Source organism: Rhinopithecus roxellana, chromosome 14 (genome assembly GCF_007565055.1).
Source record: "Rhinopithecus roxellana isolate Shanxi Qingling chromosome 14, ASM756505v1, whole genome shotgun sequence".
NCBI classification, from domain to species: domain Eukaryota; kingdom Metazoa; phylum Chordata; class Mammalia; order Primates; family Cercopithecidae; genus Rhinopithecus; species Rhinopithecus roxellana.
The window spans coordinates 61,111,093-61,138,653 of record NC_044562.1 but is presented as its reverse complement, the minus strand read 5'-3'; the positions used below and the strand labels follow the sequence as shown (position 1 = coordinate 61,138,653).

Genomic DNA, 27,561 nt, shown 5'->3' with positions numbered 1-27,561 from the left:
CATCACACACATACACACACACATCTACATGCATACACACATGGATCTACACACATACACACATCTACACACACACTCTCACACACACATCTACACACACACGCATGCACCGTGTGCACACAAGTCACACCCTCTTGTACACATATACACACACAACTGTGCAGTGACATGCACACACACTCATGCACATACTTCTCTCTCACACACACAGCGCTCACAGGTCCCAGCTCTGATGCCCATGTGATGCTGCTCCTGCCCCTCCTCCCCCAGGCTGTGTCCTCCTCATTTGGATCTCCCCTCCAGCGGGGTCTCCCCGGAGGAGCCAAGGGATGAAGGTGCTGAGGGCCTGGCTCCTGTGCCTGCTGATGCTGGGCCTGGCCCTGCGGGGAGCTGCAAGTCGTACCCACCGGCTCTCCATGGAGATCCGCAGTGAGTGCCTGGACCCCTGTCAGCCTCCCTTACCCCACCCTGCCTCACCCCAGAACCTGGTGCAGCCTGGTTACTCGAGAACCTGGCAGGAACGGGGTGCGGGGGAGGAAAGGGAAGCCAGTCCTGGTGCTTTTTTGAACTCCTGCTTCCCAAAGCCAGCCCACGCCCAGAAACGGCCTCACCAGGACCTCTGGGTGCCTGTTCCTCGGGTGGGTCCCAGCATGGCCTAGCGACTGGGCTGAGACCCTCTGCCTGTGCGCTCTGCCCTGCTGCCTCTGGGAGCACACAGCACACCCTGGGGAAACATGCCCATGATCTGCTCCAGCTCTTTCCTTTCCAGCCCCTGACATCAATCCTGCCTGGTACACCAGTCGTGGGATCAGGCCTGTGGGCCGCTTCGGTCGGAGGAGGGCAGCCCTGCGGGACGTCCCGAAGCCTGGCCTGCGAGCCCGGGTGACCTGCTTCCCTCTGGAAGGCGGTGCTATGTCCTCCCAGGACGGGTGACAGCCAGCTTGTCAAGAAAATCACTCTGGAGCCTCCCCCACCCCGCCCTCTCCTCTCCTTCGGGCTCCTTTCCCTTCAATCCTAATAAAAGCTCTGGTCTTGTTTAGTTGCACATTCACGACTGTGTGGTGGTGACTCTGAAGTTCTTCCCTCCTGGGACGTTAGACTAGAAAGAACCTCAGAGCCCAGCAACTTCTTTGGAAGAAAAGGCTCTGTGACTTGGCAGAGGGCACCTGGCACTGAGGTGTGGAGCTGGGACCACCCTTGGTCACCAGCAGCCCACAGTCACCCCCACACCCAAGCTGCCCTGAGTGACTGCCCAGGCTGCCAACTGCATGAGGCCAGGAGGTGCCACACATCATACTCTGCAGGACACTGCCCCCATACGAGGGTAGCATAGCCCCCAGCCTGAGCCCTGGACAGCCCCTCAATGCCAGTCCTTTTTTTTTCTAGACTTTATTTTTCAGAGCAGCTTTAGGTTCATAGCAAAATTGGGTAGAAGGTACAGAGTTCCCATCCGCCCACTTCCCCCACATCCGCACAGCCTCCCACACGGTCAACACCGCCACCGAGGGTGCCTTTGTCCCAGTCGAGGAACCCATGCTGACACATCCCCATCCCCATCCAGAGTATGTCAGAGCCCACTCTTCACGCTGCATGTCCTGTGGGTTTGCATAAATATACAACAACATGATGTAGCATCATGCAGAGTCATTTAACTGTCCTAGAAGTCCTCTGGGCTCCTCCTATTCATCTCTCCCCCCACAACCCCTACAACTGCTAGTCCTCTTATTGCAGTCTGTCTTGCCTGCCTCTTACTCAGGGAAGATGCACCATGGATTGTTTCTGACCCATGGCAGGGAGACTTGAACCTAGATTGCTCCCATGCCACGCGCGTCCCTTTCAAATCACACCGGGACGGCTCCATGTCCTGCCTCAGGTGTAGCTTATGTTGACATTGGGGGCACACTTGCACCGCCTGGGAGATTGAGTTCATCCTTTCAATCACTGAGCCTCAGTTTCCACATCTGCATGCCACAGAACAGCAACACTTACCTCATTCCTGAGCTCGGTGGGCATGGCACCTGCACGCCAGCCAGCACAGGGTGGGTGCTCTGTGAGTGCAAACCCCTTCCCCAAGGCCCACCCCCGAAGCCAGCCATGTAACAGGCTTAACCAGCAACCTCCAACCCAAAGCTTGGCTTGGACTCTGCTGGACACTGCCTGCAGAGGCCGATCTCAGGCCCACCCTGACCACAGCCCTCTTGGCCATGCATGCTCAGAGGGGCCAGTGGCAAGGCCCAGGCCACCCACACAGGGCTGAGTTGGGGTGACTGCACCTCCCCAGCTACAGGGGAGCCCCTCCAGCCCTGGGCACCTCACCAGAGTAGAGTGAACCTCCGGAAACAGGAAGTGGGGCAAGGCCTGCTCCTAGGGCAGCAGGGGCTAGGTCAGGCCTTAAAGAGGCCACAGCCCTCAAAAAGTTAAACAGGCAGTTATCAAATGACCCAACAATTCACCCCAGGTGTAGACCCTGGAGAACTGAGGGCAGGTGCTCAGCACATCCCCACACAGCAGCGTTTACAGCGGCACGCTTCCCAGTAGCCGAAGGGTGGACACAACCTGAATGCCATTGCCTTAGTCAGTGCGGGCTGCTCTAACAAGAGAGCATACGCACAGAGGCTCAGCCAGTAAACACTCATTCCTCACAGTTCTGGGGGCAGGAAGTCCAAGATCAAGGTGCCAGCTAATCTGACTCCATCTTCTTCCTGGTTGACAGACTCCGTCTTCTCGTTGTATCCTTGCACAACAGAGAGCAGAAAGAGGAAGCAAGCTCTCTAGCCTCTTCTTATGAGGGCACTCATTTTATCCATGAGGGCTCCACCTTCATGACCTAATGTCCCAAAGACCTGATCTTCTAATACCACCACAATGGGGGAGGATTTCAACATATAAATTTGTGGTGGAGGGGGAGACACAAACATTTCATAACACCCATCAACAGAAGAATAGAAAAACACGGCATGGTCTATCCATGCAATGGAATATTACTCAGCCATGAAAAGGAATGGAGCACTGATACATGCCACAACATGGAGGAACCTTGGAAGCATCATGCTAAGTGAAAGAAGCCAGGCACAAGAATTCAAATGTGCATGATTCTGTTTGTATAAAAAGATTGTATGAAATTGTATATTCTATGGAAGTAGATTCGTGGCCGTCAGGGGATAGGGAAGAGGGGTTTGGGGGAATGACTGCTTAATAGATATAGGAGTTCCCTTTTGGAGGTGATGAAATGTCTTAGAAGGGGACCATGGCGGTGGCTGAAGAATAGACTGAATGTATTAAAAGCATATTTTCAGCATCCTTCTCCCGAGAATAAGGCCAGTCTCCTACATAGCCATAAAATTATCATACCTGAGCAAACCATTGTAGTAATTTCACAATATCATCTAGTTTTTAGTCTGTACTCAAAAATCCCCACGTGTGGCAAGAGAGTCTCCTTTTCCCCCACCGGGCTCCAATCTAAATTCACAGTCAGCTGTTTCTCTTTGATTCCTGACCAGTTAATTTTTTATGTTGTCCCGGTATTGACTTTTTCAAGCACCCGGATGAGTCGTCTTGGAAAACGCTCCGCCTATGTGATTTGTAAGTTGTTCTCCCACGGCGATATAGCTGTTCTTCCATTCCCTGTACTTCCTGTCATCAGAGAGGTGCATCCAGGGTCTTGCCTGGATTCAGGTCGCGCATGGTGGACCTGAACACTCTGTGTACACTCTGTGTCTCTTTCCTATTGCATCATATCTGACCATGGGACCCCGGGCTCCCTCTCTAACAGGTGCTATTTGACCCTGTGGTAGAGACAGATCTCTTCATTGTAAGAGGTTTTTTTCCTGTGTGATCAATGTGAAATCTGTGGTGGGGACAGGGCCCCATGGCCAGATCCTGTTTCCCAGCCAGCTCGCAGCCCGAGATGTCAGTGTCCCCTGACTACTCATGCCAGGCTGAGCTCCTGCACCACAAGTCACCCCCACACCACGATGATTCTCTAATTCCTTCCACAGTCATTAGCTGGATTCTTCCAGATAATTTTTATTTCTTTTTTTTTTCTTTTTTTCTCAGAACTTTATAATTTTTGACACTCAAAGTGGTCTAAATTTGGCCAGTGGGAGTCCTAAAGAGGGAATAGATTTAAAAAAAAAAAAAAACCTTTTTTTAAAGAATAGTTCTGTGAGTCAGCCCATCGGGGAAACACAGCTCCATCCAGAGGAACGGGGTAGGAATAGATTCAAGAGGAAACAAGACAGGCCGGGCACGGTGGCTCACGCCTGTAATCCCAGCACTTTGGGATGCTGAGATGGGCAGATCACCTGAGGTCAGGAGTTTGAGACCAGTCTGATGAAACCCCATCTCTGCTAAAAATGCAAAAATTAGCCGGGTGTGGTGGCAGGCACCTGTCGTCCCAGCTACTCGGGACTGAGGCAAAAGAATCACTTGAACCCAGGAGGCAGAGGCTGCAGTGAGCTGAGATTGCACCACTGCACTCCAGCCTGGGTGACAAGGGCAAAACTCCATCTCAAAACAAAAACAAAAATAAAAAGAAAGAAAGAAAAGAAAAGATTAGCCTCACAGGCTGGGACGGCAGGTGCTCCCAGGGCCACTCATCAACATTGCCATGCCTCTGGCCTCCACCACCACCCGCCACAGGCAATCAACAGCTCATGAGAAGACCCAAGTCCAAACACAGGCTAAGCAGGGCTGGAGCTGCTTCCCCAGCAGCAGCCTGGACAGTGGGCACACGGACCAGCTTCCCCCAGGGTCTGGGGCCGGTGGGGTCCTGGAGTCATTTATCCCGAATCATCTGTGACACAAATGTCTGCGGCCCTGCTGGGGCCTCTCCCTGTGTGCTCACAGAAATGGGGCCTTCCTGCCTGCTGCCCCACCCCAGCCCCGTTTCGGGACAGGAAGATACGGTGGTGGAGCACTGACACCGGCGAGACTTCCACACGCAGGTGTCAGGGGCTGCGGGGGCTGTTCTTAGGAAAGCCTGCCTGTTCTTTAGGTCTCCGGGAAAAAAAACACGCTTTTCTCCCTTGGTTGGATACACATGTGTTGAGTGACTGGTGTGTGCCGGACAGTGTAGGGGACCCTCTGAACCCCACAGAAATCAGGGCAGACAGAGGCCCTGCTCTCACTGAGGTTCTCAGCCTCACCTATGCTCACCTGGAAGGATTTAGAAATCCTTGTGCAGTCTGATGGGATCAGAACCTCCAGGTGAGATGCAGCTGTGGGGCTCGATTTTTTTTTTTTTTTTTTTTTTTTTTGGAGATGGGGTCTCATTCTGTTGCCCAGGCTGGAATGCAGTGGCTTGATTGTGGATCACTGCAGCCTCGACCCCCAAGGCTCAAGCAATCCTCCCACCTCAGCCTCCAGGGTAGCCAGGACTACAGGTGTGCACCACGACACCCAGCTAATTTTTTGTTTTGCTTTTTGTAGAAACAGGGTCTCTCTTTGTTGCCCAGGCTGGTCACAAACTGCTGGCCTCAAGTGGTCCTCCGGCTTCGGCCTCCCCAAGTGCCAGGATTACAGGCATGAGCCACCTCACCCTGCTTAGGTGCAGGGCTTTCCGAAGCTCCCCAGGTGACTCCAGCACAGGGTTGAGCCCCGCCTGCCTAGTGGTGAGGGAGGAGGGGAAAGGGGTAGTCACAGTACCAGGAGACGGGGAACCCAGGGCTCCAGGACCATCACAGATCTGTCCACCCTTGGGGAGGCCATGAAATGAAGGAATTCCTGAAATGAAGGATTCCTGAAGGAATCATTTCAAACTTCCCTCATATTCCTTCCCTTCTATGTCATCAAGCCGCTCCTCTGCGGCTCCTCTGAGAGCCTCCTGGTTTGCTCTTCAGCAGAGCAACCCTCAGGACACCAGGACCCTGGGACTTGCCTTACACAATGCTGCAGCGCCGTCTGGTGGCCACGGGCAACCTCAGCCTGCAGCCGCCTGCAAGGTGGGTCCCACCTGGGCTCAGGGCCCGCTGCAGGGGCACAGGGCGCGAGGACACAGCCTAGCACACTGGGGACTCACACTTCATGTTCTTCATCGGCAAGGGAATCATCGCATGAAAAATGGTCCAACTTTATTAGCAGCCGGAAACTGCAATGTGCATAGCAATAATAGTGTCAGATTTCACCTGTGAAATTGTCTAAGAAACGAGGACAGTACACGTGAAAAGCAAGGGAACAGGCCCTCTCGCGAGCTATTGTTTTCTGTATTTATCCTTTAGCTCTTCTTGGAGATCATGACAGAGGCGTGTGAAATCTGGTCTGCAATTGTCTAGTAAAGATCACGTGAGAAGTTCATTTCAGGTCACACTAGCACCAGGAAAGCCAGACTCCGAGGGAGACCCAGGATGTTTCCTTGTCTCCAAGATTGAAAGCTGGATCTGCCAGGGGCCCAGTGGACCCAGGCAGCTCCTCCAGTTAGGAAAATGAAGCCAGAGATCGTGAGGGAGGTACTGTTATGAAGCTGTGGTTGGAACGCTGAAAAACCCAGGCTGGCAAGGAGGGGCTGTGCCCACCCTAGGCCCAATGGATGAGGGGAGGGAGCAGCCACCAGAACCTGCAGGAGGAAGAGGCCTCTTTGGCAGGGGCAGGGGCTTCTGGCCAAGACACAGCCAGCCTTACCAGGTGGGCCCTAGGCAATGGCTGGCCTCTGTGTCCCCTCCTCCATCCCCTGTCAGGGCTCCCCATGGTCTGGGCACCACTGAAGGTCAAGGCCTGGCATCTCTATGCAAAGTGAATGAGAGCAGAGAGAAGCCCGGAGGAGCCGGGGAAGTTCCAGGCACAGAGCCCTCTCCCCTTTCGCGTGATGAGCAGCTCAGCATCAAACAAGAGGTACTTTGCTTTCTCCTTACTTGATCCTTATAGCAGCCAATACAGTGATGCCACTTTTTCCAGGTGGATAAAAATGTTCTATTGTTTAAAACTTAACCCGGCTTATCACAGTCCCAGGGACAAGAATGAAAACAAATATAACCTTCCAAGAAGTGGCCACCTTTGAAATAACCTTGCCACATCAGGTGTCCAGAAAGAGACCCAACAGGGAAACATCATGTGGGGTTTACCTCCCAAAACAGGGTCTGGGTTGCTGCAGTTTGGATATTTGTGCCTTCCAAACCTCATGTTGAAATCTGACCCCCAGGGCTGGACGCGGTGGCTCACGCCTGTCATCCCAGCATTATGGGAGGCAGAGGCGGGTGGATCACCTGAGGCCAGGAGTTGGAGACCAGCCTGACCAACATGATGAACCCCCATCTCTACTAAAAATTACAAAAATTAGGTGGGTGTAGGTGAGTGGACCTGTAGTCCCAGCTACTCAGGAGGCTGAGGCAGGAGAATCATTGGAACCTGGGAAGCAGAGATTGCAGTGAACTAAGATCATGCCAGTGCACTCCAGGCTGGATGACAGAGCGAGACTCCATCTCCAAAAAGAAAAGAATAAAAACAGAAGAAATGTGACCCCCGGTGTGAGAGGAGGGACCTCATGGGAGGTGTTGGGTCATGGGGGGGGTCATAAATGGCTTGGTGCCATCCTAGCAGGAATGAGGGAGCTCTTACTCCAAAGCTCCTGTAAGAATTCCCCCAGAGCTGGTTGTTAAAAAGAGTGAGACCTCCCCCCTACCCTCTCCTACCTCCTCTCCCCGTGTGACCTCTGCACGCCAGCTCTCACTGCCTTCTGCCATGAGTGGCAGCAGCCTGGGGCCTCACCAGAAACAGATACTGGCCCCATGCATCCTGTGCAGCCTGGAGAGCCATGAGCTCAATAAACCTTTCTTCATAAATCACCCAGCCTCAGGTATCCCTTTATAGCAACACAAAAACAGACTAAGACCTGGGTTTCTCTGTAAAGGGAGGCAGGCAGGATGAAGTGTCGCCATCTGGGAATGCATCCCACCCAGAGAGCTGGGCCAGGCCCACGTGCGTCACAGCCTGCCACATGGGCCTGCTTCCTTATTTACTTAGCAGGAACCCTCCCAGAATCTATACAGAAATACCTACGACCATCCATCAGGCGCAGTGCCCCGCCTTGTCCTCAAAAACTTCCAAAAGCCAGATTGTCAAAAGCAATTTAATTTTTGGAGAAAACAATGCATACGCAGTACACCTTACATCTCAGGCGAAATGTCTCAGAACCTTCCTACGCATTGGACAGAAACTCAGCTTCACCACACTGCCAGCCGGGAGACCATGGGAGGGAACTGGTGCCACTGCCCCCGCTGCCCTTCCCGGGGCAACTTCACCAATACGCGGAAATCCTGTGCCCGCCCCACAGTCAGTCATCGCTCCGTTTCTTCCTGGCACCACCACCTCCATCTGGGCCTGCTCCCCAACTCCCCGAAGCAGGTGGGCCCAAGCTCCAGGCCAGTGCCCCCACCCAGATCAGGGGTAAGGCATCTTCCCACCATCGCTGTGCTCCAGGGACTTTTCCAATCCTTCCTTCCTCTCTGCCCAGAGGCTGCCTGGCTGAGGGGGCCACCGTCCAGGTAGGGCAGGCACAGGCATCGGAGGATCAGAGGGTGTCGGTGGGGATGGGGCACAGCACTTTCCCGGGAGCCATGTGACATCAGATCTTCCCCTGGCGGTTCCCACTGGCTGTGGGAAGTGGTTTTTATAAAGGGGGCCAACTTCCAGGAACCTCTAGGGCTTGGGAGCAACCCAGCATCAAGAGCGAATCAGAATCCTTGCAGAGCTGTCCATGGCCCAGGCAGGGGGCGTCTTCTCCACAGCCCCCAGGAGTGGCTGCACCTAGTGGGCACAACATTTGGCCTGCCTCGCGGGCCCCTCGTTCAGAGCCACAGCTGCATCCCCCTGCGGAGCCTGGTCCTCCCTGTCGTCTCTCTGCAGTAGCTCTTGGGCTGTGAACAGCAAGAGGGGAAGGGAAGTTGCCCAGCCAAGCACAGCCCTGCAGACCAGCCACCCCAGGCGGGACCCACCCCTCTATGTTTATCCGGAACCATAGAACAAGGGCCTCCTGCCCCTCTTGGTCACTGTCCAGTCCCTAGAGGCATTCTATAGGGATGTCATCAGCAACAGGGACCCAGGGAAGTCGGTCAAGGACAAGCACCTCCCACCTTGTCTGGCCCATGGGGACGTCACTCACCCACGGCACTGAACACCTCTGACACCTGGTAGTTCAGTTTGGCCGAAGTTTCCATGAACAGCAACTTCTGGCTCTCGGCAAACTCCTTCCCTTCCTGAAAGAAATAGTCACAAAATCCCACGTTGTTTATGAGAGTTTCCTGAGGACACCTGGTTCACTTCCAACAGGAAGACCTGAGAAAGCTGCAGCTGTGGAGCCCGCACGCCTCCACGTTTCACATCCGAGTTGTGTTTCTCGGCACTCCTGAACAGCCAGGGCCGGGGAGGGGGCACGGTGTGCTCCCTGGAAGAGGCTCTTCTTCTAGCTGGCTGGGGACGGGCTTCCTCCTCCTGCAGCGCCTGGAAAGCCAAGTTCCCACCACCAGACTCCCCTCCCACCACACCTGTTGGCACCTGTGGGCTTTGATACTGGGCAAAGAATCAACTGAAAACCCAAGAAACAGAAGAGGCAGAGGGAGGCCCCTGGACAGCGCCCACCTGGGCCCTTCTTCTGGGAAGCCCTCATTTTCCAGCACAGCTCTCCTTTGGGGAGAAATGGATGTCCCAGAGCAAAGGCAAACTGGAAAAGAGCAGGCTTGCAATGGGTGACCAGGAGAGAAGCATTCATGGGAAGGCCACAGCCTTGCCCAGGAGTCAGGGGTGGCCAAGGAATGGGGGCCTTCCTGTGCAGGCCCCTCCCCTAGCCTCCGGGACTCTCCCAGGAAGAGGAGCCTGTGATGGATCCCAGAGGACACAGCTCAGGTTCCTGACTGTCCAGCCAGACACGGAGCTGGCAGCAGGTGTGGCCAGTCACACCCACAGCTCTCGCACCATTCGCTGTCATGAATGCACTACTCCTGTCCCGGCCCAGAGATCCCTCAGCCAGCCCTGTGTTCGTCCCCACTGAGCGCCTCAGCCAGCTCCCCAGACAGACGCTCCAAACCCACCGTGGTCGCCCACTGCACCTCCAGGCCTTGAGTAACCTCGCACCCGTGTTTCTGTGCCTGCCTGAGCACACAGCACATCTAGTCACTCTCAGGGGGCACAGCTCTGTTGCCAGGACCCTCTCCTCCCCGACCCCACTTTGCAACGAAGGCCCAGACCGATGCTGTCTTCCTTTGTTCCCCTTGCTCTCCCCTGAGATTCTCCAAAATCTTCACCCCACTTCTCCATCTCTCCACAGCCTCCATTGAAGCTGGGGCCTTTTCTCTTTGGGAGGCGCGCCTGTCGGTCTAATCCCTGAGTTGGGTCTTCCCCTGTGCCAGCCTCTAGTGTGTGTGGGGTCTCCCCATCAGCCACTTGTCTGCAGCTGTTTATATGGTCTCCGTCCTAAATGTGGTGGGGGAGGTGGGATGCCATGGAAGAGAGACAACAGCGACACCTGGGTGACCGCTGCCTCTGCCTGTAAGGAGGCCTGACAAAACCCGGGTGAGGGAGGCTATATTTGCACAGAAGCCCCTTCTGGGAACCAAGTGGGGAAGGGAGCCCTACTGAGGAAATAGATCACTTTTCTCATTCAAGCCGAGCCCACCTTGCAGTGCCGCCCTGCCCTTCCCTCTGCCAGCCACGCCGTGCCTGCTCCTCCACCACTGGGCTTGAACTGCCATGGTGCTGGCCCTGAGTTTTTCAGGAAATCTTTGACTAACAGAGAAACTCAGGTGGAAAGTTGTGTGTGTGCATGTGTGTGCGTGTGTGTGCGCATGTGTGTGCGTGTGTGTGCGTGTGCGCGCGTGTGTGTGCGTGTGCGCGTGCTTGTACGTGTGTGGGTGCAAGTGAGAGTGAATGTGGGGGGTGTGCATGTGTGTGCAAATGCATGTGGGCTTGTAGAGGTGTGTGTGCACATGTGTAAGTGTGTGCAAGTGTGGGTGTGCATGTGTGAAAGTGTGAGTGCCAAGGTCTTGACACAGGCGGGCAGGGCTCTCTCCTGTGGAAGAGGAGAGCAGGGTCTCCTAGGCGGTACCTGGAAGGTCACCTCCCGCTCCTCGCTGAGGTCTGTCTTGTTGCCCACCAGCATCACCAGGACTTCTCCTGGGTGCAGCTCCTTCTCCAGGTCCTTCAGCCACTGCTGAGCCTTGAGGAAAGAATCCTAGAAAAGAAAAGAAAAAAAAAAGTAATGTCAAACAAAACTTACAGGCGGTCATTAGCTATTCCGGGGGGGAAAGCCAGTGTTGCTGTTCATGTTGTGTTAAATGTCACAGAATCCAACTGGCCATGGACACACCTGCAGGCTGCTCTGTTCCTCTGAGGAGGGCACGTTCCTGTCCTGGGTGACCTGTGCGGCCAGGCAGAAAACTGCTGGGACACACATCAGATCCTTCACCCTGAGCAGGCCCAGGAGACTGCCGACCACGGGGTATTTCAGGTCAGGCCTTGAGCTCCTGAATCTTCCACCCCTAGATGTCCTCAAAGGACCACTTTGTGCAAGAGTCTGGGGAACTGGCCACCACCCCAAACCCTGACCCTAATGCAGCACCAGGAACTACTGAGTGGCAGATGGCAGCGGTGTGTTCTTTGTGAACCACAGAGGAGCAGAACCCCGACGGTGCAGGAGGATGGGGGGTTGTCAAGAGGCCATCCTGGAGGAGGTGACTGGTGCTCACTAACGGAGTCCCTGTTCCTTGTGATTACACCATGGCATCATTGCACTGGAGAAACCAGAAGGCAGGTGCTTGAGAAGGAGGATGGGACATGCCTCAAGGTGGGCCCTACCTTCCTGGTGATGTCGTACACCAGAAGCGCAGCATTGGCGCCCCTGAAGTAGAGGTGGCAGACACTGTGGTACTTCTCCTGGCCAGCTGTGTCCCAGATCTCAAGCTTCAGAGAGGCAGTGCCTACATCCACCACTTTTGTGAAGAACGCACCTGAAACAGGGAGGCCCACAGGGCTTACTCAGAGGACGAGGTTGCCACGTGTGGCTCAGGTGGGACCACGGCAAGCCACAGGCACAGCAATGGGCTCAGAGGGACAGCTGATCACGTGCCTCCTATGCCCGCATGGCCGGGCGGTTGAGCAAACAGTTCTTCTGGGAAATGGAGGCTTCCACATCAAGCAAAGTGTCAGGAGTGATTGCTATGGGGCCTTCGGAGAGGCTTTGGTTGGGAAGATAAATCTCTCCAGGACCTAACACAAAAGCTCTGGGTTACATATGCCATGGAAGGGATCTCCACTTACCGGGAGTCCAACATATCCCTGCCGGCTTCCACAGATGCAGCTGGGCTCTGGGGACCCCTAGAACCCTGAGCACCCCTAGCCCACTGGCCCCTTGTCTGCCAGACCCATCTTGCACAGAGGGAGTCACAATTGCACAAGTTTCTCCAAGGCCTTCCTCGCCTCCTAACCTCCCCACTTTCCTGATGCTGCTCCCCACCAGCCGCCTTCTCTACTGTCTCCTCTGCATGGCGTCCTTCCTCTTCTTACCTAGAAAACTCTTAGGCGTCCTTTGAGATCTTCGAGCGGCAACCCTGGAAGGGCTGCTGGGCCCCCTGCCTCCATGGAAGCCTCCCTGCACCCCATACACACCCAGAGGCAAGGCTTCCTGCATTCTCTGCCTGTCTCCCCCAGGAAGGCAGGGGCTTTGTCTTAACACACACAAAAAAAAACCACCCCCAAGCACAAGTACCTGCTTAACAAACACAAACACAAAACTACCCCCAAGCACTTTAACATATTGGGCAATGCACTGTTCATTTAAAGATTTTCTACCCTTTGCTTTCCAAAGAGATATGATTTTAAAAATGATTATTTTACAGATCTCCAAAATGTTTTGCCCATCGTGTGGCTTGTCAGGGACGTGTTATACACAGAATTGGAGAGGAAGCGGTGGGGGAAGGCAAGGTGTCTGGGAATGGAGGAGCCACCAGCACTGGCAGGCTCCTGTCAAAGCTGCTGCCCTGCCTAGACCCTGGGTTGGGTTTGGAGTCTGTTGGGGAGATTCTGGCAAATGGAGCCACATGTTTGAAATGAAAACTTTCACTCCAAGGACAGTGCATGAGAGTCCTGCAGCTGCCAAAACAAAGTTCCACGAGCCGAGTGGCTCAAATTAGCAGATTTCTTCCTGCAGTTCTGGAGGCCAGAGGTCCAAAACCAACACGTTGGCTGAGTTGGTTCCTTCCAGAGACTGAAGGAGAATCCGTCCCAGGCCTCCTCCAGCTTCAGGGGCTGCCGGCAACCCTGGTGTTCCTGGTGGCTGCATCACCCCCATCTCCGGCTCTGTCTTCACGTGGCTGCATCTCTGTAGCTGCGTCTTTTCCCCTTCTTATAAGGACATCAGTCACTGGACTTAGGGGCCATCTGCAAAGACCCTGTCTCCAAATAAGGTCGCACTCACAGGTTCCAGGGGATAGGACTTAATTGCATCTTTACAGGTGGGGAAAACACAGTTGCACCCACTAAACATAGAACAGGAGGTTGGACAGAGCTTTCCAGCATGATGCAGCAAGACCATGCTTCTCTCTCATGACACAACCTCTTCCTAAACGGAAGCCACCACCTGGGCTCTTCTGCCCGCATGTCCTGCAGTTTCCTGCAGGTCCAGGAACTTGAAGTCAGACAAACTCTCCAGGTCAAACAAAGCTGCAGTCTCCATGCAGACAGTAGGACCTGTGATTTCCAGCTTGGACGGGGCAACTGTTGGGACTGAACCGGCTATACACCTCTGAACACATCAGGTGTTGCACTGGATTGACGATGGTGCCAGAATGAAGACTGTGCCCAGGCCATGTGTGTAGACCCCTCAGCTGATCTGATGGCAGCTTGCTTAAACTTTCTAAGTCTCAGCTTCCTCGTCCATAGCAGGAGCTAATGGTGCCCTCCACCCAGGGTGGCAGTTAAATCGTCTGAGCAAGGAGAGAAAGGGAACATGAGTTTTGCTTCCTCTTCCTGTCCTCTTTGCTCTTCGTGGACTTGTCTTAAAACGTGGGCCTTTTATCCTCATCTTTCTGTTTCCCATCACTTCAAATCACATTTCTCAGTTTGAATTTGGTTTTATCTTAAAAGCTGGCACAGGTGACACGTGAGCATAAAACTCAGGTTTGCTTCCTCCATTGACCAACCTTAGCCTCTCGTATTTTCCTTTTCCATGTTGAAAATGATGGCTGGAGACTGGGCGCAGTGGCTCATGCCTGTAATCCCAGCACTTTGGGAGGCCCAGGTGGGTGGATCACTTGAGGTTGAGTTCGAGACCAGCCTGACCAACATGGTGAAACTCTGTCTCTACTAAAAATACAAAAATTAGAAAGGTGTGCTGGTGTGCCCCTGTAGTCCCAGCTACTCAGGAGGCTGAAGCAGGAGAATCACTTGAACCCAGGAGGTGGAGGTTGCAGTGAGCTGAGATCGTGCCACTGCACTCCAGCCTGGGCACCAGGAGACAGCATGAGACTCTGCCTCAAAAAAAAAAGAGGAGAGGAGAGGAGAGGGGAGGGGAGGGGAGGGGAGGGGAGGGGAGGGGAGGGGAGGGGAGGGGAAGGAAAAGAAAAGAAAATGATGGCTGGTGGTTGAATTTACACTAATGTAAAATCCCAGCAAAATTCCAAGGAGGGCATGGGTTTTAGTCCAAGCAATGATAATGCATGATAATAGTCAATGTTTGGCTATTTACGGAACGTAGACCCTTCTCTTGCCTGCAGAGAGATGTAGGACCCTCAGGTGGGCCCCTGGACAGGTATCTGAGGCAACCTAGTCTTGTGCACTCCTTGACTCTGACCTGGAAGACAACACGCATTTATTATCATATCCTTTTTCAGAAACCCACTAACTACACGTTCTGTATCTCCACAGCTAAAGCCAAAATGTAATTAAAAAATAAATTTTTGGCTGGGTACAGTGGCTTATGCCTGTAATCCCAGCATCTGGGGAGTCCAAGGAGGAAGGATCACTCTAGCCCAAGAGTTCAAGACCAGTCTGGGCAATGTAGTGAAACCTTGTCTCTATAAAAAATACAAAAATTAGCTGGGTATGGTGGCGCACACCTGTGGTCCCAGCTACTGAAGAGGCAGAGGCAGAGAATTGTTTGAGCCCGGGAGGTTGAGGCTACAGTGAGCTGTGATCATACCACTGCACTCCAGCCTGGGCAACAGAATGAGACCCCATCTTTAAAAAAAATAAAAATAAAAATAATAATTCCTCTACTAAATTTTATTTTTTTAATTTTAATTTTTTTTTTCTGAGACGGAGTCTCGCTCTGTTGCCCAGGCTGGAGTGCAGTGGCACGATCTCGGCTCACTGTAAGCTCCACCTCCCGGGTTCACACCATTCTCCTGCCTCAGCCTCCCAAGTAGCTGGGACGACAGGCGCCCACCACCACGTCTGGCTATTTTTTTGTGTTTTTTAGTAGAGACAGGGTTTCACCGTGTTAGCCAGGATGGTCTCAATCTCCTGACCTCGTGATCCGCCCACCTTGGCCTCCCAAAGTGCTGGGATTACAGGCATGAGCCACAGTGCCAGACCTAATTTTAATTTTTCTTTAGTAGAGACACGGTGTTACTATGTTGCCCAGGCTGGTCTCAAACTCCTGAGCTCGGGCAATCTGCCCGCCTCGCCCTCCCAAAGTGCTGAGATTACAGGCATAAGCCGCTGCACCCAGCCTCTTTACTAAATGTTAACATCATATAAGTGGTTTTGCTTTTTTTCCTTTTAATTTAAATAAACAGCTGATTCTGCTCATTGAAGCCTTCTCTGTAGCACTTGGCTTTTTTGTAAAAATAGTGAGCTGATGACAAATTGAAAGGAACATGAAATGGAAACTTATTTTCTGGGGGCTCTAGGACATCAGCCACGTTCTCGGTTTAGAAGGGAAGTGAACTGGTGCCAGGTTGAATGTGCTTAGTACCTGTTTGTCACCCTCCCCTTCCTGCAAAAACCCCAGCAAGTCTGGGGTTAGTCATGGCTTCAGCTGGCAAATGTTCACACAAGCACTAGATGTCACCATCCTTCCAAAAGATGTCATGCAAAATTCGGCAGCACACAGAATCTCCCCTGCTGTGGCCCGTTAGGACGCTGGGGGCAGTCCATGGGTAGCGCCAGCCCCCATCCCTGACACAGCAGTGGCTCCTAAAGCTGCCACCTCCTCAACAGGCCCTGGGGGGGTGGGCGGGAGGCTGGGCTCACTTGGACTCCTGTCTGCTTTACCTCTGCCCCTGCCTGCTCTTGTGGCACCGGCCAGCAGGTTGAGTTTCCAGCTTCAGGGCTCGAGTCCGTGTCACTTTCTGGCTCTGCTTCCTGCTTCCCCTGGATGGACGGTGTCTTGCCAGGAGCTGAGCCCACCGCCTGTGTCACGTCCTGCTGTGGGCCCCACCCCACACACCTGTCGACTGAACCAGACCCCTCGGGAGGGCCCCAGGGACGCAAGTCAATCCTCCCGAAGGCTGACCCCTCAGACAGGGCTGGCCTTAGTGACCTTAAGCCACCCAAAGTAACAGCAACCTTTCATGGAGAGCCCACTCCGGGAAAGTGTTTACACTCCCATTTCACAGGGAAAAAATACAGATGGAGGGAAGGAGCGGCATTCCTGTGGCCGTCCATCCCATCCCTCCCTCGGGGTTCCTGCAAGCAAGCACTGGGCGCGTTGCCTCCTGCATTTCCAGGCTGCCTGTGAGGACAGCACTCCCGTTCTCCTCTGAGGCTCTGCTCCTGGCCCACCTTCTCCCCTGGGCAGGAGCCAGTGTTCTTGATAAAAGCTGAAGTCACACGTGACAAAAGCAGCAAGAGTGTCTACTCTCAAAGGGTTTTCGTGCAACACAGATCACTCTTCCCCCAAAGCACATAAGTTAAAGGAATGAGCACATCCCATCTCCTCATCCTAGAAGCAGCAATACCCACATTTATAATAATATATGATCATGTAATGATTATATGATGATTAATAATTAACATACACTTTGGGAGGCCAAGGCCGGAGGATCACTTGAGGTCAGGAGTTCAAAACCAGCCTGGCCAACATGGTGAAACCCCATCTCTACTAAAAATACAAAAATCAGCATGGTGGTGCACACCTGTAATCCCAGCCACTCAGGAGGCTGAGGCAGGAGAATCGCTTGAACCCAGGAGGCAGAGGTTGCAGTGAGCCAAGGTCGCACCACTGCACTCCAGCCTGGGCAACAGAGCAAGACTCCATCTCAAAAAATGATAATAATAAAATAACTAACACAGGCCAGGTACGGTGGTGCACACCATGGCAAAACCCTATCTCTACAAAAAATATAAAAATTAGCTATGGTGGTATGCACCCGTGGTCACAGCTACTCTGGAGGCTAAGGTGGGAGGATGGCTTGAGCCCAGGAGGCAGAGGTTCCAGTGAGCCACTGCACTCTAGCCTGGGTGACAGAGCAAGACTCTGTCTCAAACAAATTAACATAATGATAATAATAAATTGCATGACGTCTATCCATAGCTATGGTAATATCTACCTCCCAAAGCTGTAATATTATCCCAAGGTGTAACGCAGACACTCAGATGGAAGCAGAGAAGACCAGCGTTCCCACAGGGGGCTCAGGCAACAGCAAACGAAGGAGCTTCCACAGTTCTGCTCCTGCAGCCCAGCACAGCTGCCCCCACACCCAGGTGCTCAATACAAAAGTACGGACCCCAGGGTTGGAGGCTGATGGGATGGAGGTGGCTTGTGAGCCACAGGCTAACCTATTCTGGCCGTTCTCCTCCTCTCCCTGTTGTGCCACGGGCCACAGCCCACAGCCTCCCAACCCTGCCCCATCACAGAGACCCAGAGTGGGAAAAAAGACTCCACACACCAGGCCTGGGTGAAAGGCAGAGTCCAGCCTGTAGAACGGTCCTCCCCCTCGGAGAGAGGAGATAAACCCGGGCCCGGGGGAGAGGGGTTTGAAGGAAGGGAGGCCCTGGCTTTCATCTGAAAGCTGCCGGCAGTGGGATGGCCCCTGAGGGGCCAGGCAGAGGACCAGTAGTAGAGTGAGACATACAGGCCTTCCCCGCAAGCAAAGACCCCCAACCTGGCCTGGGACTCCCCAGCTTTGTTCACCCCACTGACCCTGGTAGGCCCCCTGAAGAGAGGGCGGGCAATTGGGACAGCCAGGGCAGGCGTGAGGGGACGCTCGGACCCTGGCTTGATGGAATGAAAGGAACTAGGGCCTCGCCCCTCAATGTCGGGGTCTCCATCCCCCTCACCTGTAAAATACAGAATGCCCAGCACCACCCTGAGGCTCCACGGACCCCACACATCGCCCCCCACCCCCACCCAAGGAAGGTGGGGGCTCTGTGGGTCCAGCTCTCTGTGGGCTGAGCACGTCCAAGCACATCTCAATGAATCCAAAGCACCCTCCCACCCTCCAACCACGCATCTCGGAGTCTCTCAGCCCTGCTTGCACTCACCCAGTGAGTGCCTTTGGGCGCTGGCTCCTGCAGGCTGTGCTAGGGTGGCAGCACAGAGTCCTTCTGTACAAGGCCCTGTAGCAAATACTTTAGGTTTTACTGGCCATGGGGTCACTGCTGCAACCACTCAACACTGCTGTCGTTTTAGAGTGAAGAGAGGGGGAACAGCAAGAATATCATTTACAGAGGGTAAGTACCTGAACAGGTAGAGCTTTGTCTCCACAGAACCTTACGCACAAAACAAGCAGAACAGCCAGAGAGCCACGGTGTGCAGACCTCCGTCTCAGAGCGAGATCGATCCCCAGTCCAACTCACCTGGCCTGACACCTGCTGCTTCTCCCTGCATCTTGAATACCAGTCACCCAGGTACAAAGTTCTCAACATCCAGGCCCAGTGAGGCCCTCATCTGTGTTCTCTATTCTCAGCTGAGGCCACCCTCAGGCCAGCCTTGGCACTTTGATGTATTTTTAAAGGAAGCCAAGTCCAATATCAGGACTTGCGGGGTGAGGGGTGGAGATCTCCCTGCTAATGGAGAAGAGGATTGCACTGCCCACCCCAGGGCAACCTTGACTCTCTCCCCAGGGTCCCCCTCTGCAAACAGCCCCTCACCATCACTCTGGCCATTCTCACCACTAGCTCTGGGAGCTGGACCAGGCAGACCCCTGCCGATCCCCCTGTATCCCCTGGGGATCCTTCAGGAACCACCCCCCACCCCCGAGAAAATGGAAGGGCTCCCTAATAGCTAACACCATGTGCCACAATTTGCAATTGTGTTTCTGTGTTTGGTGCCTCTGTTTAGCTGGTTATAGAATCCTCCCCACCTAACGCAGGCCTGGAAAAGGGTTCGTGCTCAACAGATGCCTGTTAGATGAGTAAACGAATGAGTCCATTTGGAGATGGGCAGCTTATCCATGTCAGAGTCCGAATTTGAAACCAAGGCTCTGATTCTGCACGTGTTCCCCCAGGGGGCATTGGCATAAAGAACACGCTGGCTTTCCCCATTTCAGGTGAAAACTGCGTTTCACTGCCTAGGCAGGCTGTGCCCACAGCCGGATGGGAAGGAGGCCAGCTGCCTGCAGATGCCCCATACAGTCACTCCTGAGCTTCACGATAGGTTAGCCTTTTTAAGAAACACGGTGAGAAGGTCTCCCTCCCCACCCACCCCCAACAAGGATCCTCCCACCCCCAATCCAGGCCAAGCTGGTAAAGCAAGTCCAGGCAGGAAGGAAGATGCTGTTGGGGTAAATAAAGCAAGGGAGCAGTGTTAGCAGGAGGGCGGCCTGGGTGGTGGGAGAAGACAGCTGGTTTAGGCCGCTGAGGGGCCAGAGCCCAGGAGGCTTCATCCGGGCTCTCCCTTCCACCAGCATAATCCCTCACACCCAACCCAACGCTTTGGGGCCAGAGGTCCTACTCCAGAATCTCCACCCCCTGCAGACTCCAGCTGAGCTGAAATCTGATCCAGAGCCAAGGGTGCTTCCTGTCTTTGTAGATTCTGTGGCTGCGCTCATGGACCTCACTCCCTCCCCTCACGCACTGGACACAGGCAGCTCAAGGCCCCAGGACAGCATGGGGATTTCTAGGCAGGCATCATCCCCATCTGCCCCAGGTGTGAGTCAGCAGCCCAGACTTCTGCACTGAAGACCAGCAAAGGGGTGCTCTGCTCTCACTTACAGCCCACCGTAGGCAGGATATTCTTGAAGTCATTCTTCACATACCGAAGAGCCAAGCTGGATTTACCCACGGAGCCACTTCCCAGGAGAACCAGCTTGAACACACGGGGCTGGCTGGGGGCAGCCCTGGGCTGGGGGGTCCTGTGTGCCTGTGCCATGCCCTGCAAAGAATCACAACTGCCTGAAACAGGTGGAACATCTGAGCCACATCAACTCAGCAAGCTCAACCCCGGGGCTGCTTCCTGGTCAGGAGCAGATGGTCCAAAACAGAGTTCCCAACTCAGAGGTCACCTGGGTCTACACTCCTGCTCCCCTCTGCACCCCATGCCCCATCTCCCCATCTGCAGTTTTTAGGTCCATTTTTACATCTGTGGTAAGGAACAAAAGGAGTTTTGCTTGGAAAGCTCCGGGCACAGGTCACTGCAGGCCCTGAAAAGCAATGAGTACATGTGGAGGTCTTAGGTCTTATTGTTCACCTTCCATTACTTTGAATTTTTACAAATCTATTACTTGTATCTAATGCACGGAGAGGTAAAAAGCATCTGAGCATTTCTTGGGTGGTTGTTCATGGATTAAAGTTGGTGTTTCAGAAAAAATCTACCTAAAAAAAGTTGGTGTCTCAATGATCTCAAAACATCATAGACACATTCCTATTGTGTCTAAAGCCTCAGAACCCATAGTGGTATGCCCCAGAGAAAACCAACTTTGTGATCAAAATAAATGTGGGTGACCCCTGCATATTTTTTCTTTATAAAAACTCTCATGTACACACCGCAATAGAGAGAACGGTCTGATGGGCCCATAGACCCACCTCCCTCTTCCCCAGTAATCCTCTCAGCCATTCATGTCACTCACACTCCCAAACCTCCCCCTAGCAGGTTAGTGTAAAGCAGATCCCAGGCATCCCATCCTCTGCAAATCTCAGTACAGATACAGGCATTTTTTTCTTTGCAGTTCATGTGTTGAAGAAATCAGGTTGTCTTATAGATTTCCAGTACGGATGTTGCTGATTGCACCCCTGTGTTATTGAATGGAGTCCTCTGAACTTTGTATTTTTGATACGTGGTGGTTCAGGATATAAATCTGATTAGATACAGGCTATTTTTTGGCAAGATTGCCAGGAGAGTGTGTGTGCACTTCCCGCAGAAGACAAATAATGTCCAGTTGTCTCTCTGTGATGTTGGCAGTCACTGAAGACTATTACTTCGACCCGCTCTTTCACTAGAGGGTTGCAAAATGGTGACATTCTGATAATGTTCTAATGTTATCACTTGGCGCTTGTTTATTATCTAGGAAGAGAAGCTCTCCACAATCAATATGAAACCCATCGGGGACAGCTGGTCCTGTGATCAGAGTCTCATCTCCCTCCCTCACCACTGTGGGCAAGAGGGAGGCTCCCTAAAGAGGGAAGGAGAGGAATTTTGAAAAGGAAAGAAGAAAAAGCAGGAGTGGTTGGAAGCAATCCACATGCCCTCACTGCCCCCAGTAAGGAGCCACGGCCACAACAGACTGGTGTGGTCTGCCCTGCAGGGATAAGAGGAGAAGTAATCAAGTTTGAAATCAGTCTTGAAACAAATACGATGGGGTCCTAGATACCAAGAAGATCGTTCTAGACAGAAAGCGACTGGAGAGTCACAGAGTCCTTAACAGGAGGGTTTAGGGCTCTCTACCCATCAGAGAAGAAGGGTTCCACATAGTAGACTTGGGTGGTTATCCCAAACATGCCTGGAAACCCATCTTAGATGGAAATACTCAAGTTTCACCATCAAGTATGATGCTGGCTTCAGAGACGGATAAAAAACATAACATTAAGTTTTCCATCTGTGTTTCTTAAAAAAAAAAAAGAAAGAAAGAAAGAAAGAAAAGAAAAATAAAAAGAAAAGCTCTCCAGGTGATCTCAGTATGTAGCCAAGACTAGGAATCACTGCTAGAATTCTGTTCTCCTTGGAGCTGGGAACAGTGTCTAGCACATAGTAAGTACTCAATAAATACCTAAGAAATGAATGAATGAGGCCAAGCGCAAAGAGCACATAACACAGCACCTGTGCTTTGAAATATCCTCCTGGATTGAGGATGATTTCTTAGGGCCGGCTATGGTTTGCATGGATCCTCCAAAAAGCAGATTTGAAAACTTAGTCCCCAATGCAACCATGCTGGGAGGTGGGGCCTAACAGAAGGTGGTTGGGTCATGAGGACTCTGCTCTTATTAATCCATGCCCAGATTAACACTGCTGCAGTCTTGCATGTCCACGAGCCTGCATGTTCTCTTGTCCTTTCGGGGATGACACAGCAAGAAGGCCCCAACAGACGTAGACCCCTTGGCCTTGGACTTCCCAGCCTCCAGAACCATAAGAAACAAATCTTTGTTCTGTATACATTTCTGTCTCAGGAATTCTGTCAAAGCAGCACAGACTAAGACAGCACCTGAGGCAAAGTGAGAGTGCCTGGGGTGGGAACTCAGTCCATCAGATGATCTGCTCAAGTCAGCTGGGGACAGGCTCTCAGAGGCCAAGGCACAGCCCAGACTCTCCACCCTTTGGTGGAAGGGGAAAAGGTAGTGGGGGTGGGGTGAGGGAACAAACACTACTCAATGGCTACAGTGTACAATGCTCAAGTATTGGGTGCAAAAAAAATCTCAGATATCACTGAAGAACATATCCATGTAACCAAATACCACCTGCTCCCCCAAAATCTATTGAAATAAAAAATAATTAAAAATAAACAAAGATACCCCTTCAAGTTCTCTTTGCTATTTATTTGTACAGGTTAATAAAGCCTTTCCTAAGTCAAAAAAAATCTGTGGCCCAAAACTTGTCTGAATTAACTGAAATAGGTGGACTCTGAAGGAATGCACTGTGACTACTAGGATGCCAGCGTCTCATTCCTTTGACAATGATATGTCTCTTTAATAAGGTTATTTTATTTTTGGGCTGGGCGCAGTAGCTCATGCCTGTAATGGCACTTTGAGAAGCCGAGGTGGGTGGATCACTTGTGGTCAGGAGTTGGAGACCAGCCTGTCCAACACAGTGAAACCCCAACTCTACTAAAAATGCAAAAATTAGCTGGCTGTGGTGGCACATGCCTGTAATCCCAGCTACTCGGGAGGCTGAGGCAGGAAAATCGCTTGAACCAAGGAGGCAGAGGTTGCAGTGAGCCAAGATCTCACCATTGCATTCCAGCCTGGGCAACAGAGTGAGACTCCATCTCAAAAAAAAAAAAAAAAAAGTTATTTTACTATAAACATACAAGTGTCAATATAAATAAACTACCCATAACTCCACCCCCTTAATACAACCACAAAAGGTATTTTTGCCTACTTCTAGTTTTTTTCTATGACTCCTAAAAACAAACCAAAACCCATGGTTTTAAAATAAAAGTATTATCTTATATATGTAAAAAATACTTAAATGTAATACCAAGGGCAGTCTCACATTGCTTCAAAATCACGTTTAGTGGACACATAACATTTCTACAACTATCTCAACTTGCTGAACCATTTTCCTAATACTGGATTTTTACTTAAATTTTTTCTCTGTAATAAGACTACAGTAAACATTTTCTTATACAATTTTTTGTGTGATTGAGTGTTGTAAGCTTTCAATAATGAAAGGTTGGAGCCTTCTGTCCAAAGAGAAAATTGAAAGTGTGGCGCCTGACCCCCACCTCCAGAATTTAATCAAGATGGGGTTATTAGTAGTCAAAGACGTTATTAGGTTATTGAAGACAAAGATGTTTTCGGGAACACCATATTCAAGATTGGAGCTTCTCTAGTAATCTTAACCTGGGACTTTTTCATTTCTTGCACCTCCCTTCCACTAAAGGGAAAAAAAAGGAGAGCAAATCCCAAATCAGTCTTTTTTGTGGGGAAGGGGCCATTCCAGGGAAGGGTCTGGTTGATGAGTCTATTGCCAGCTGCGCTCCTGTGCCACCCTTGCCTGGGCCTCTGAAGAATATTGAGATTACGAGAGGAACACCAGTACATTGCATTCAGAATGCAGCCATTTGATACAGAAAGAAAACAAAATGTAGATTGTAAAAAGGAGTTTACAAGAAAACCTGACAAGCTTCCTAGATATCACCGGGTATTAAATTGGGGATTCTGATGTCATTTGAAATGGATTCCCTGAAGAGTTCTTCTTATTACCAGAAGTTTGTTTTTTGTTTGTTTGTTTGTTTTGTTTTTTCAAGACCTTAAAACTGGAACTTTCCCGAAGAAAACTTCAAATAAGAATCTCCTTCTGGGAATCCAACCTAGTGAGCCATCAGAAATCTGAACCAGGAAGTCTTCACCCCAGCTTTGTCCTTTGATTATACACATGCGGGCACATGCACAGACACAAACAAATACAGACATGGGTACAAACACGTAAGCACACATACAGACACACAGAGACACACACACAGAGATGCAGACACACACACATAGAGGCAGACACTCTGCAAAGTGCACAGAGGTTCAAACAATGACTCACCTGTTCCCCAGGCCCGGTCACTTGCAGGGAGCTGAAGAGCCTATCATCACCAGTCCACAGCGTTGCTACCTGTCTCCCCTTTCTCCTCTCTCTGGCCCAGGGGAAGGTTTGCTTCCCTCCACAGGCAGGACAGAAGGAGCCTCTGCTCCAGTAGAAAACAGCCTCAGAGCAGAGGTCAAGAGCAGCAGCCTTGGACCAGGGCAGTGCCCGCTGGCCCCCAGCCCCAAGGTCAGGCCTCTTCTCCTCCCAAAAGATTTCAAGGCAAAGTCCACAGTGGTCATGTGGTCACCTGGGGCAGAGCAGGAGGCTGGATCACAAAGCAGGTGACTCAGCAGGAGGCTGGACCACAAAGCAGGTGACCTGGGAGCACCTGTGCGCTGCCGGAAGTCACATTCCAGTCCTGTGTTTGCTGGCACCGAACTGGAGCCCGTTGTTCAGCTTCGTTCCGGGGTTTCACTTCCGGGGTCTCACTTTGGCACGGAATGCTTTTCTTGGCTCCTTCCTTGAAGCTGTGTTGAATCTTTGTTGCACTTGAAGAACCAACAGCCCAGAAGAGAAAAGAATATTTCGGTCAAATGAATTAATTCCTCCCACTGTCAGCTGGAAGCCAACCCTGGCTGAGCCCTACACTAGACCCACAGGCAACTCAGTGTGAGCCAGTCCAGGGGCAGACCCTGGGCTGATGCCACCTGAGGGCAGGGTGGACATGGCCTCCTGTGGACATGGGAGACTCCAGGTGCAGGAGACAGGGAGGTGGACTTCCTCCTGGTCTTCCCAAATTCTTCAGGAGACTTTAGTCAGGAAATTTCTGACTTGGTGGTAACAGAAGAGTCTCCTACAGGTAAGATTTCCAGAGCCTCTGAGTACGGCTGGGGTACCAGGGTTGGGCCTGAGGCTGAGGAGACGGAAATCTGTTGCCGTGAACATTACTCCACACAGCCAGTATATGGGAAACCAGCTCGCTTTATGTCCTCCAAAATCACCCTAACTTCTAGTTTGGGTCCCATCCCATGGGGCTGCTGGGAAGTAAGTTCCACCATCACAGTGGTTCCTCCGCCCTGTGGGAGTCGGGGGCTCTTATGCTGGAGGGGGGACACCGGCCTGGGCTTCTGCTGAGGCTCTGCCCCTCACCCCTGCAGGATGGACTAGCCAGTCCTAACACAGGACCAGTGCTGCTCTGCCACGTCCAAGCCTCCTCTGGGATTCTTCCTCCATGCAACCACTTCCCCTGGGGCGTGGCATGGCCACCTCCCTGGAAGCTGCCAGCATGCTCGGCTGGGCCCCTGCACTCTGGAGACTTGAGAATCTCTCTTTTTGAATGAGTCCTTATCCTCTGCCCCCAGGCTGGTAACCAAAGGTCTGGGGTGGTGACGTGCTGGGAACGGTGTGACTCATGAGATGGAGGCTGAATGTGGAGACACGTGAGTGTGCTTCTCTTCTCCCCAATTCCCTTGAAGAATCCACCTTCCTGCAGGGTTGGGGGAGCACAGAATGGGAGGAAGATACAAATACCAATTTTATAGCAAGAATGCACAAAGAGGCCAGCGCGGTGGCTCTGGCCTATAATCCCAGCACTTTGGAAGGTTGAGCTGGGTGGATCGCTGAGGTCAGGAGTTCAAGACCAGCCTGACCAACATGGAGAAACCCCATCTCTACTAAAAATACAAAAAATTAGCCGGGTGTGGTGGCGTGTGCCTATGATCCTACCTGAGGCAGGAGACTTGCTTGAACCTGGGAGGCAGAGGTTGCAGTGAGCTGAGATTGTGCCACTGCACACCAGCCTGGGCAAAAGAGTGAAACTCTGTCTCAAAAAGTAAAAATTAAAAAAAAAAAAATTAAAAAGACAAAATGGTTAAGAACCAGCTTTTTACTCCCAAAATGGGAGGTTTGTGCCTACAGTCAGACAGCAGGTTTGAAAGCCAGGCCTTGTCTAGAGAAAGGAGTTTTGGAATCTGCTAAGCTCAACTGTGATTATGTAACAGCCCATGGATCATGTTGCGGGGGGGGGTCCCAACTCCCTAGAAGGAGGAAACCCCTAGAAGACCTCAGGCCAGTCCCCAAACAGCACCGAGCTGTGCCAGGCGGCATCCCCAGCCACCCCTTGAGCAATGCACATGTGTAAGATCACAGAAGTGACTGGTGAGGGTGCAGAGAGGCCCTGAGGGCCAGGATGAGACAGTGGAAGGAGTGGAAGATAGGCAGGCTCAGGAGCTGGTGCAGGCAAGGCCAAGGTGCCTCAGAGGCCGGTGGTCCAGGCAGGCATTTCCAGCAGAGACCATGGGGAAGCAAGGACCTCTCACATGTCCAAGGACAACACATCCCCTCCCCACACTGCCACGAAGTCCCCGGCCACACTCCCAACCCAGGCACCAGCGTCCACGTGAGAGGGGGCAAGGCGGCGGCAGCCGGGAGAAGCAGCGTTTTACCTGGTGATCCTTTACGTTACTGTAGGACAGTAAATCTACAGGGTTGGATGGACTGAAATTTAAAATCCCCCCTCTCCTCTGTTTCCCACTAGATCAAGCCCCTGGAGAAGATCTCTTTCATTAACATGAGGTAAAACACATGAAGAAAGTCTGTGACTTGTGGCAGGGACAGGGCACCGAGCTTCTGCAGCGCGGAGAAGAGAGCCCTGTGTTCAGTGGCTCTCACCATGGCCTGGGGTAAAACCAGCAGAGCCCCTCTAACATCCCTGGGTGGACAGGGTCAATGCCTGTGTAGTTATCTTTGGACGTGTAACACATAGCCAGTGACTCGGCGGCTTAGAATAACATGCATTTATGGCCTCACGGCTCCTGTGGCCAGGAGTCGGGGCACAGCCTCACTGCGTCTTCTGCTCAGGTTCCCACAGGCTGCAGTCAAGGCACTGGCCAGGCTGGGGTCTTTCTAGAGTTCAGGGTCCTCTTCTGAGCCCACACGTTTGTTGGCAAAATTCAGTTCCCTCAGTAGGCTGAGGTCCCCATTCCTGCTGGGGTCAGTGGGCAGCTGCTCTCAGCCCTTCAAGGCCCCTC

The 27,561-nt window shown here is 52.3% G+C and overlaps 2 protein-coding genes across 2 annotated transcripts; one reads left to right on the top strand and one right to left on the bottom strand.

Moving 5' to 3' along the window:
- Positions 1–329: 329 nt before the first annotated feature.
- Positions 330–933, top strand: PRLH (prolactin releasing hormone). Its single transcript, XM_030916079.1, has 2 exons — positions 330–429; positions 770–933. The coding sequence occupies exons 1-2, from the start codon at positions 330–332 to the stop codon at positions 931–933; spliced, it is 264 nt and encodes an 87-aa protein (XP_030771939.1).
- A 7,111-nt stretch (positions 934–8,044) lies between these two features.
- RAB17 (RAB17, member RAS oncogene family) lies at positions 8,045–25,053 on the bottom strand. The gene is made up of 6 exons (XM_010357937.2): positions 24,551–25,053; positions 20,080–20,239; positions 11,782–11,933; positions 11,033–11,158; positions 9,095–9,188; positions 8,045–8,849 (listed from the first exon to the last, which is right to left on the bottom strand). Exons 2-6 carry the CDS (start codon positions 20,234–20,236, stop codon positions 8,740–8,742), a joined length of 639 nt encoding a protein of 212 aa, XP_010356239.1. The 5' UTR covers positions 20,237–20,239; positions 24,551–25,053; the 3' UTR covers positions 8,045–8,739.
- Positions 25,054–27,561: the final 2,508 nt, after the last annotated feature.

Bases quoted from the DNA above. Each gene is read 5' to 3' on its own strand.
- RAB17 (XM_010357937.2), bottom strand. From the start codon at position 20,236: ATGGCACAGGCACACAGGACCCCCCAGCCCAGGGCTGCCCCCAGCCAG. The intron at 11,159-11,781 runs GTAGGGCCCACC...TTTCTTTTCTAG, and splicing joins TGTACGACATCACCAGGAAG to GATTCTTTCCTCAAGGCTCA. The intron at 8,850-9,094 runs GTGAGTGACGTC...TGCTGTTCACAG, and splicing joins AGAGGTGTTCAGTGCCGTGG to CCCAAGAGCTACTGCAGAGA.
- PRLH (XM_030916079.1), top strand. From the start codon at position 330: ATGAAGGTGCTGAGGGCCTGGCTCCTGTGCCTGCTGATGCTGGGCCTG. The intron at 430-769 runs GTGAGTGCCTGG...TTTCCTTTCCAG, and splicing joins GCTCTCCATGGAGATCCGCA to CCCCTGACATCAATCCTGCC.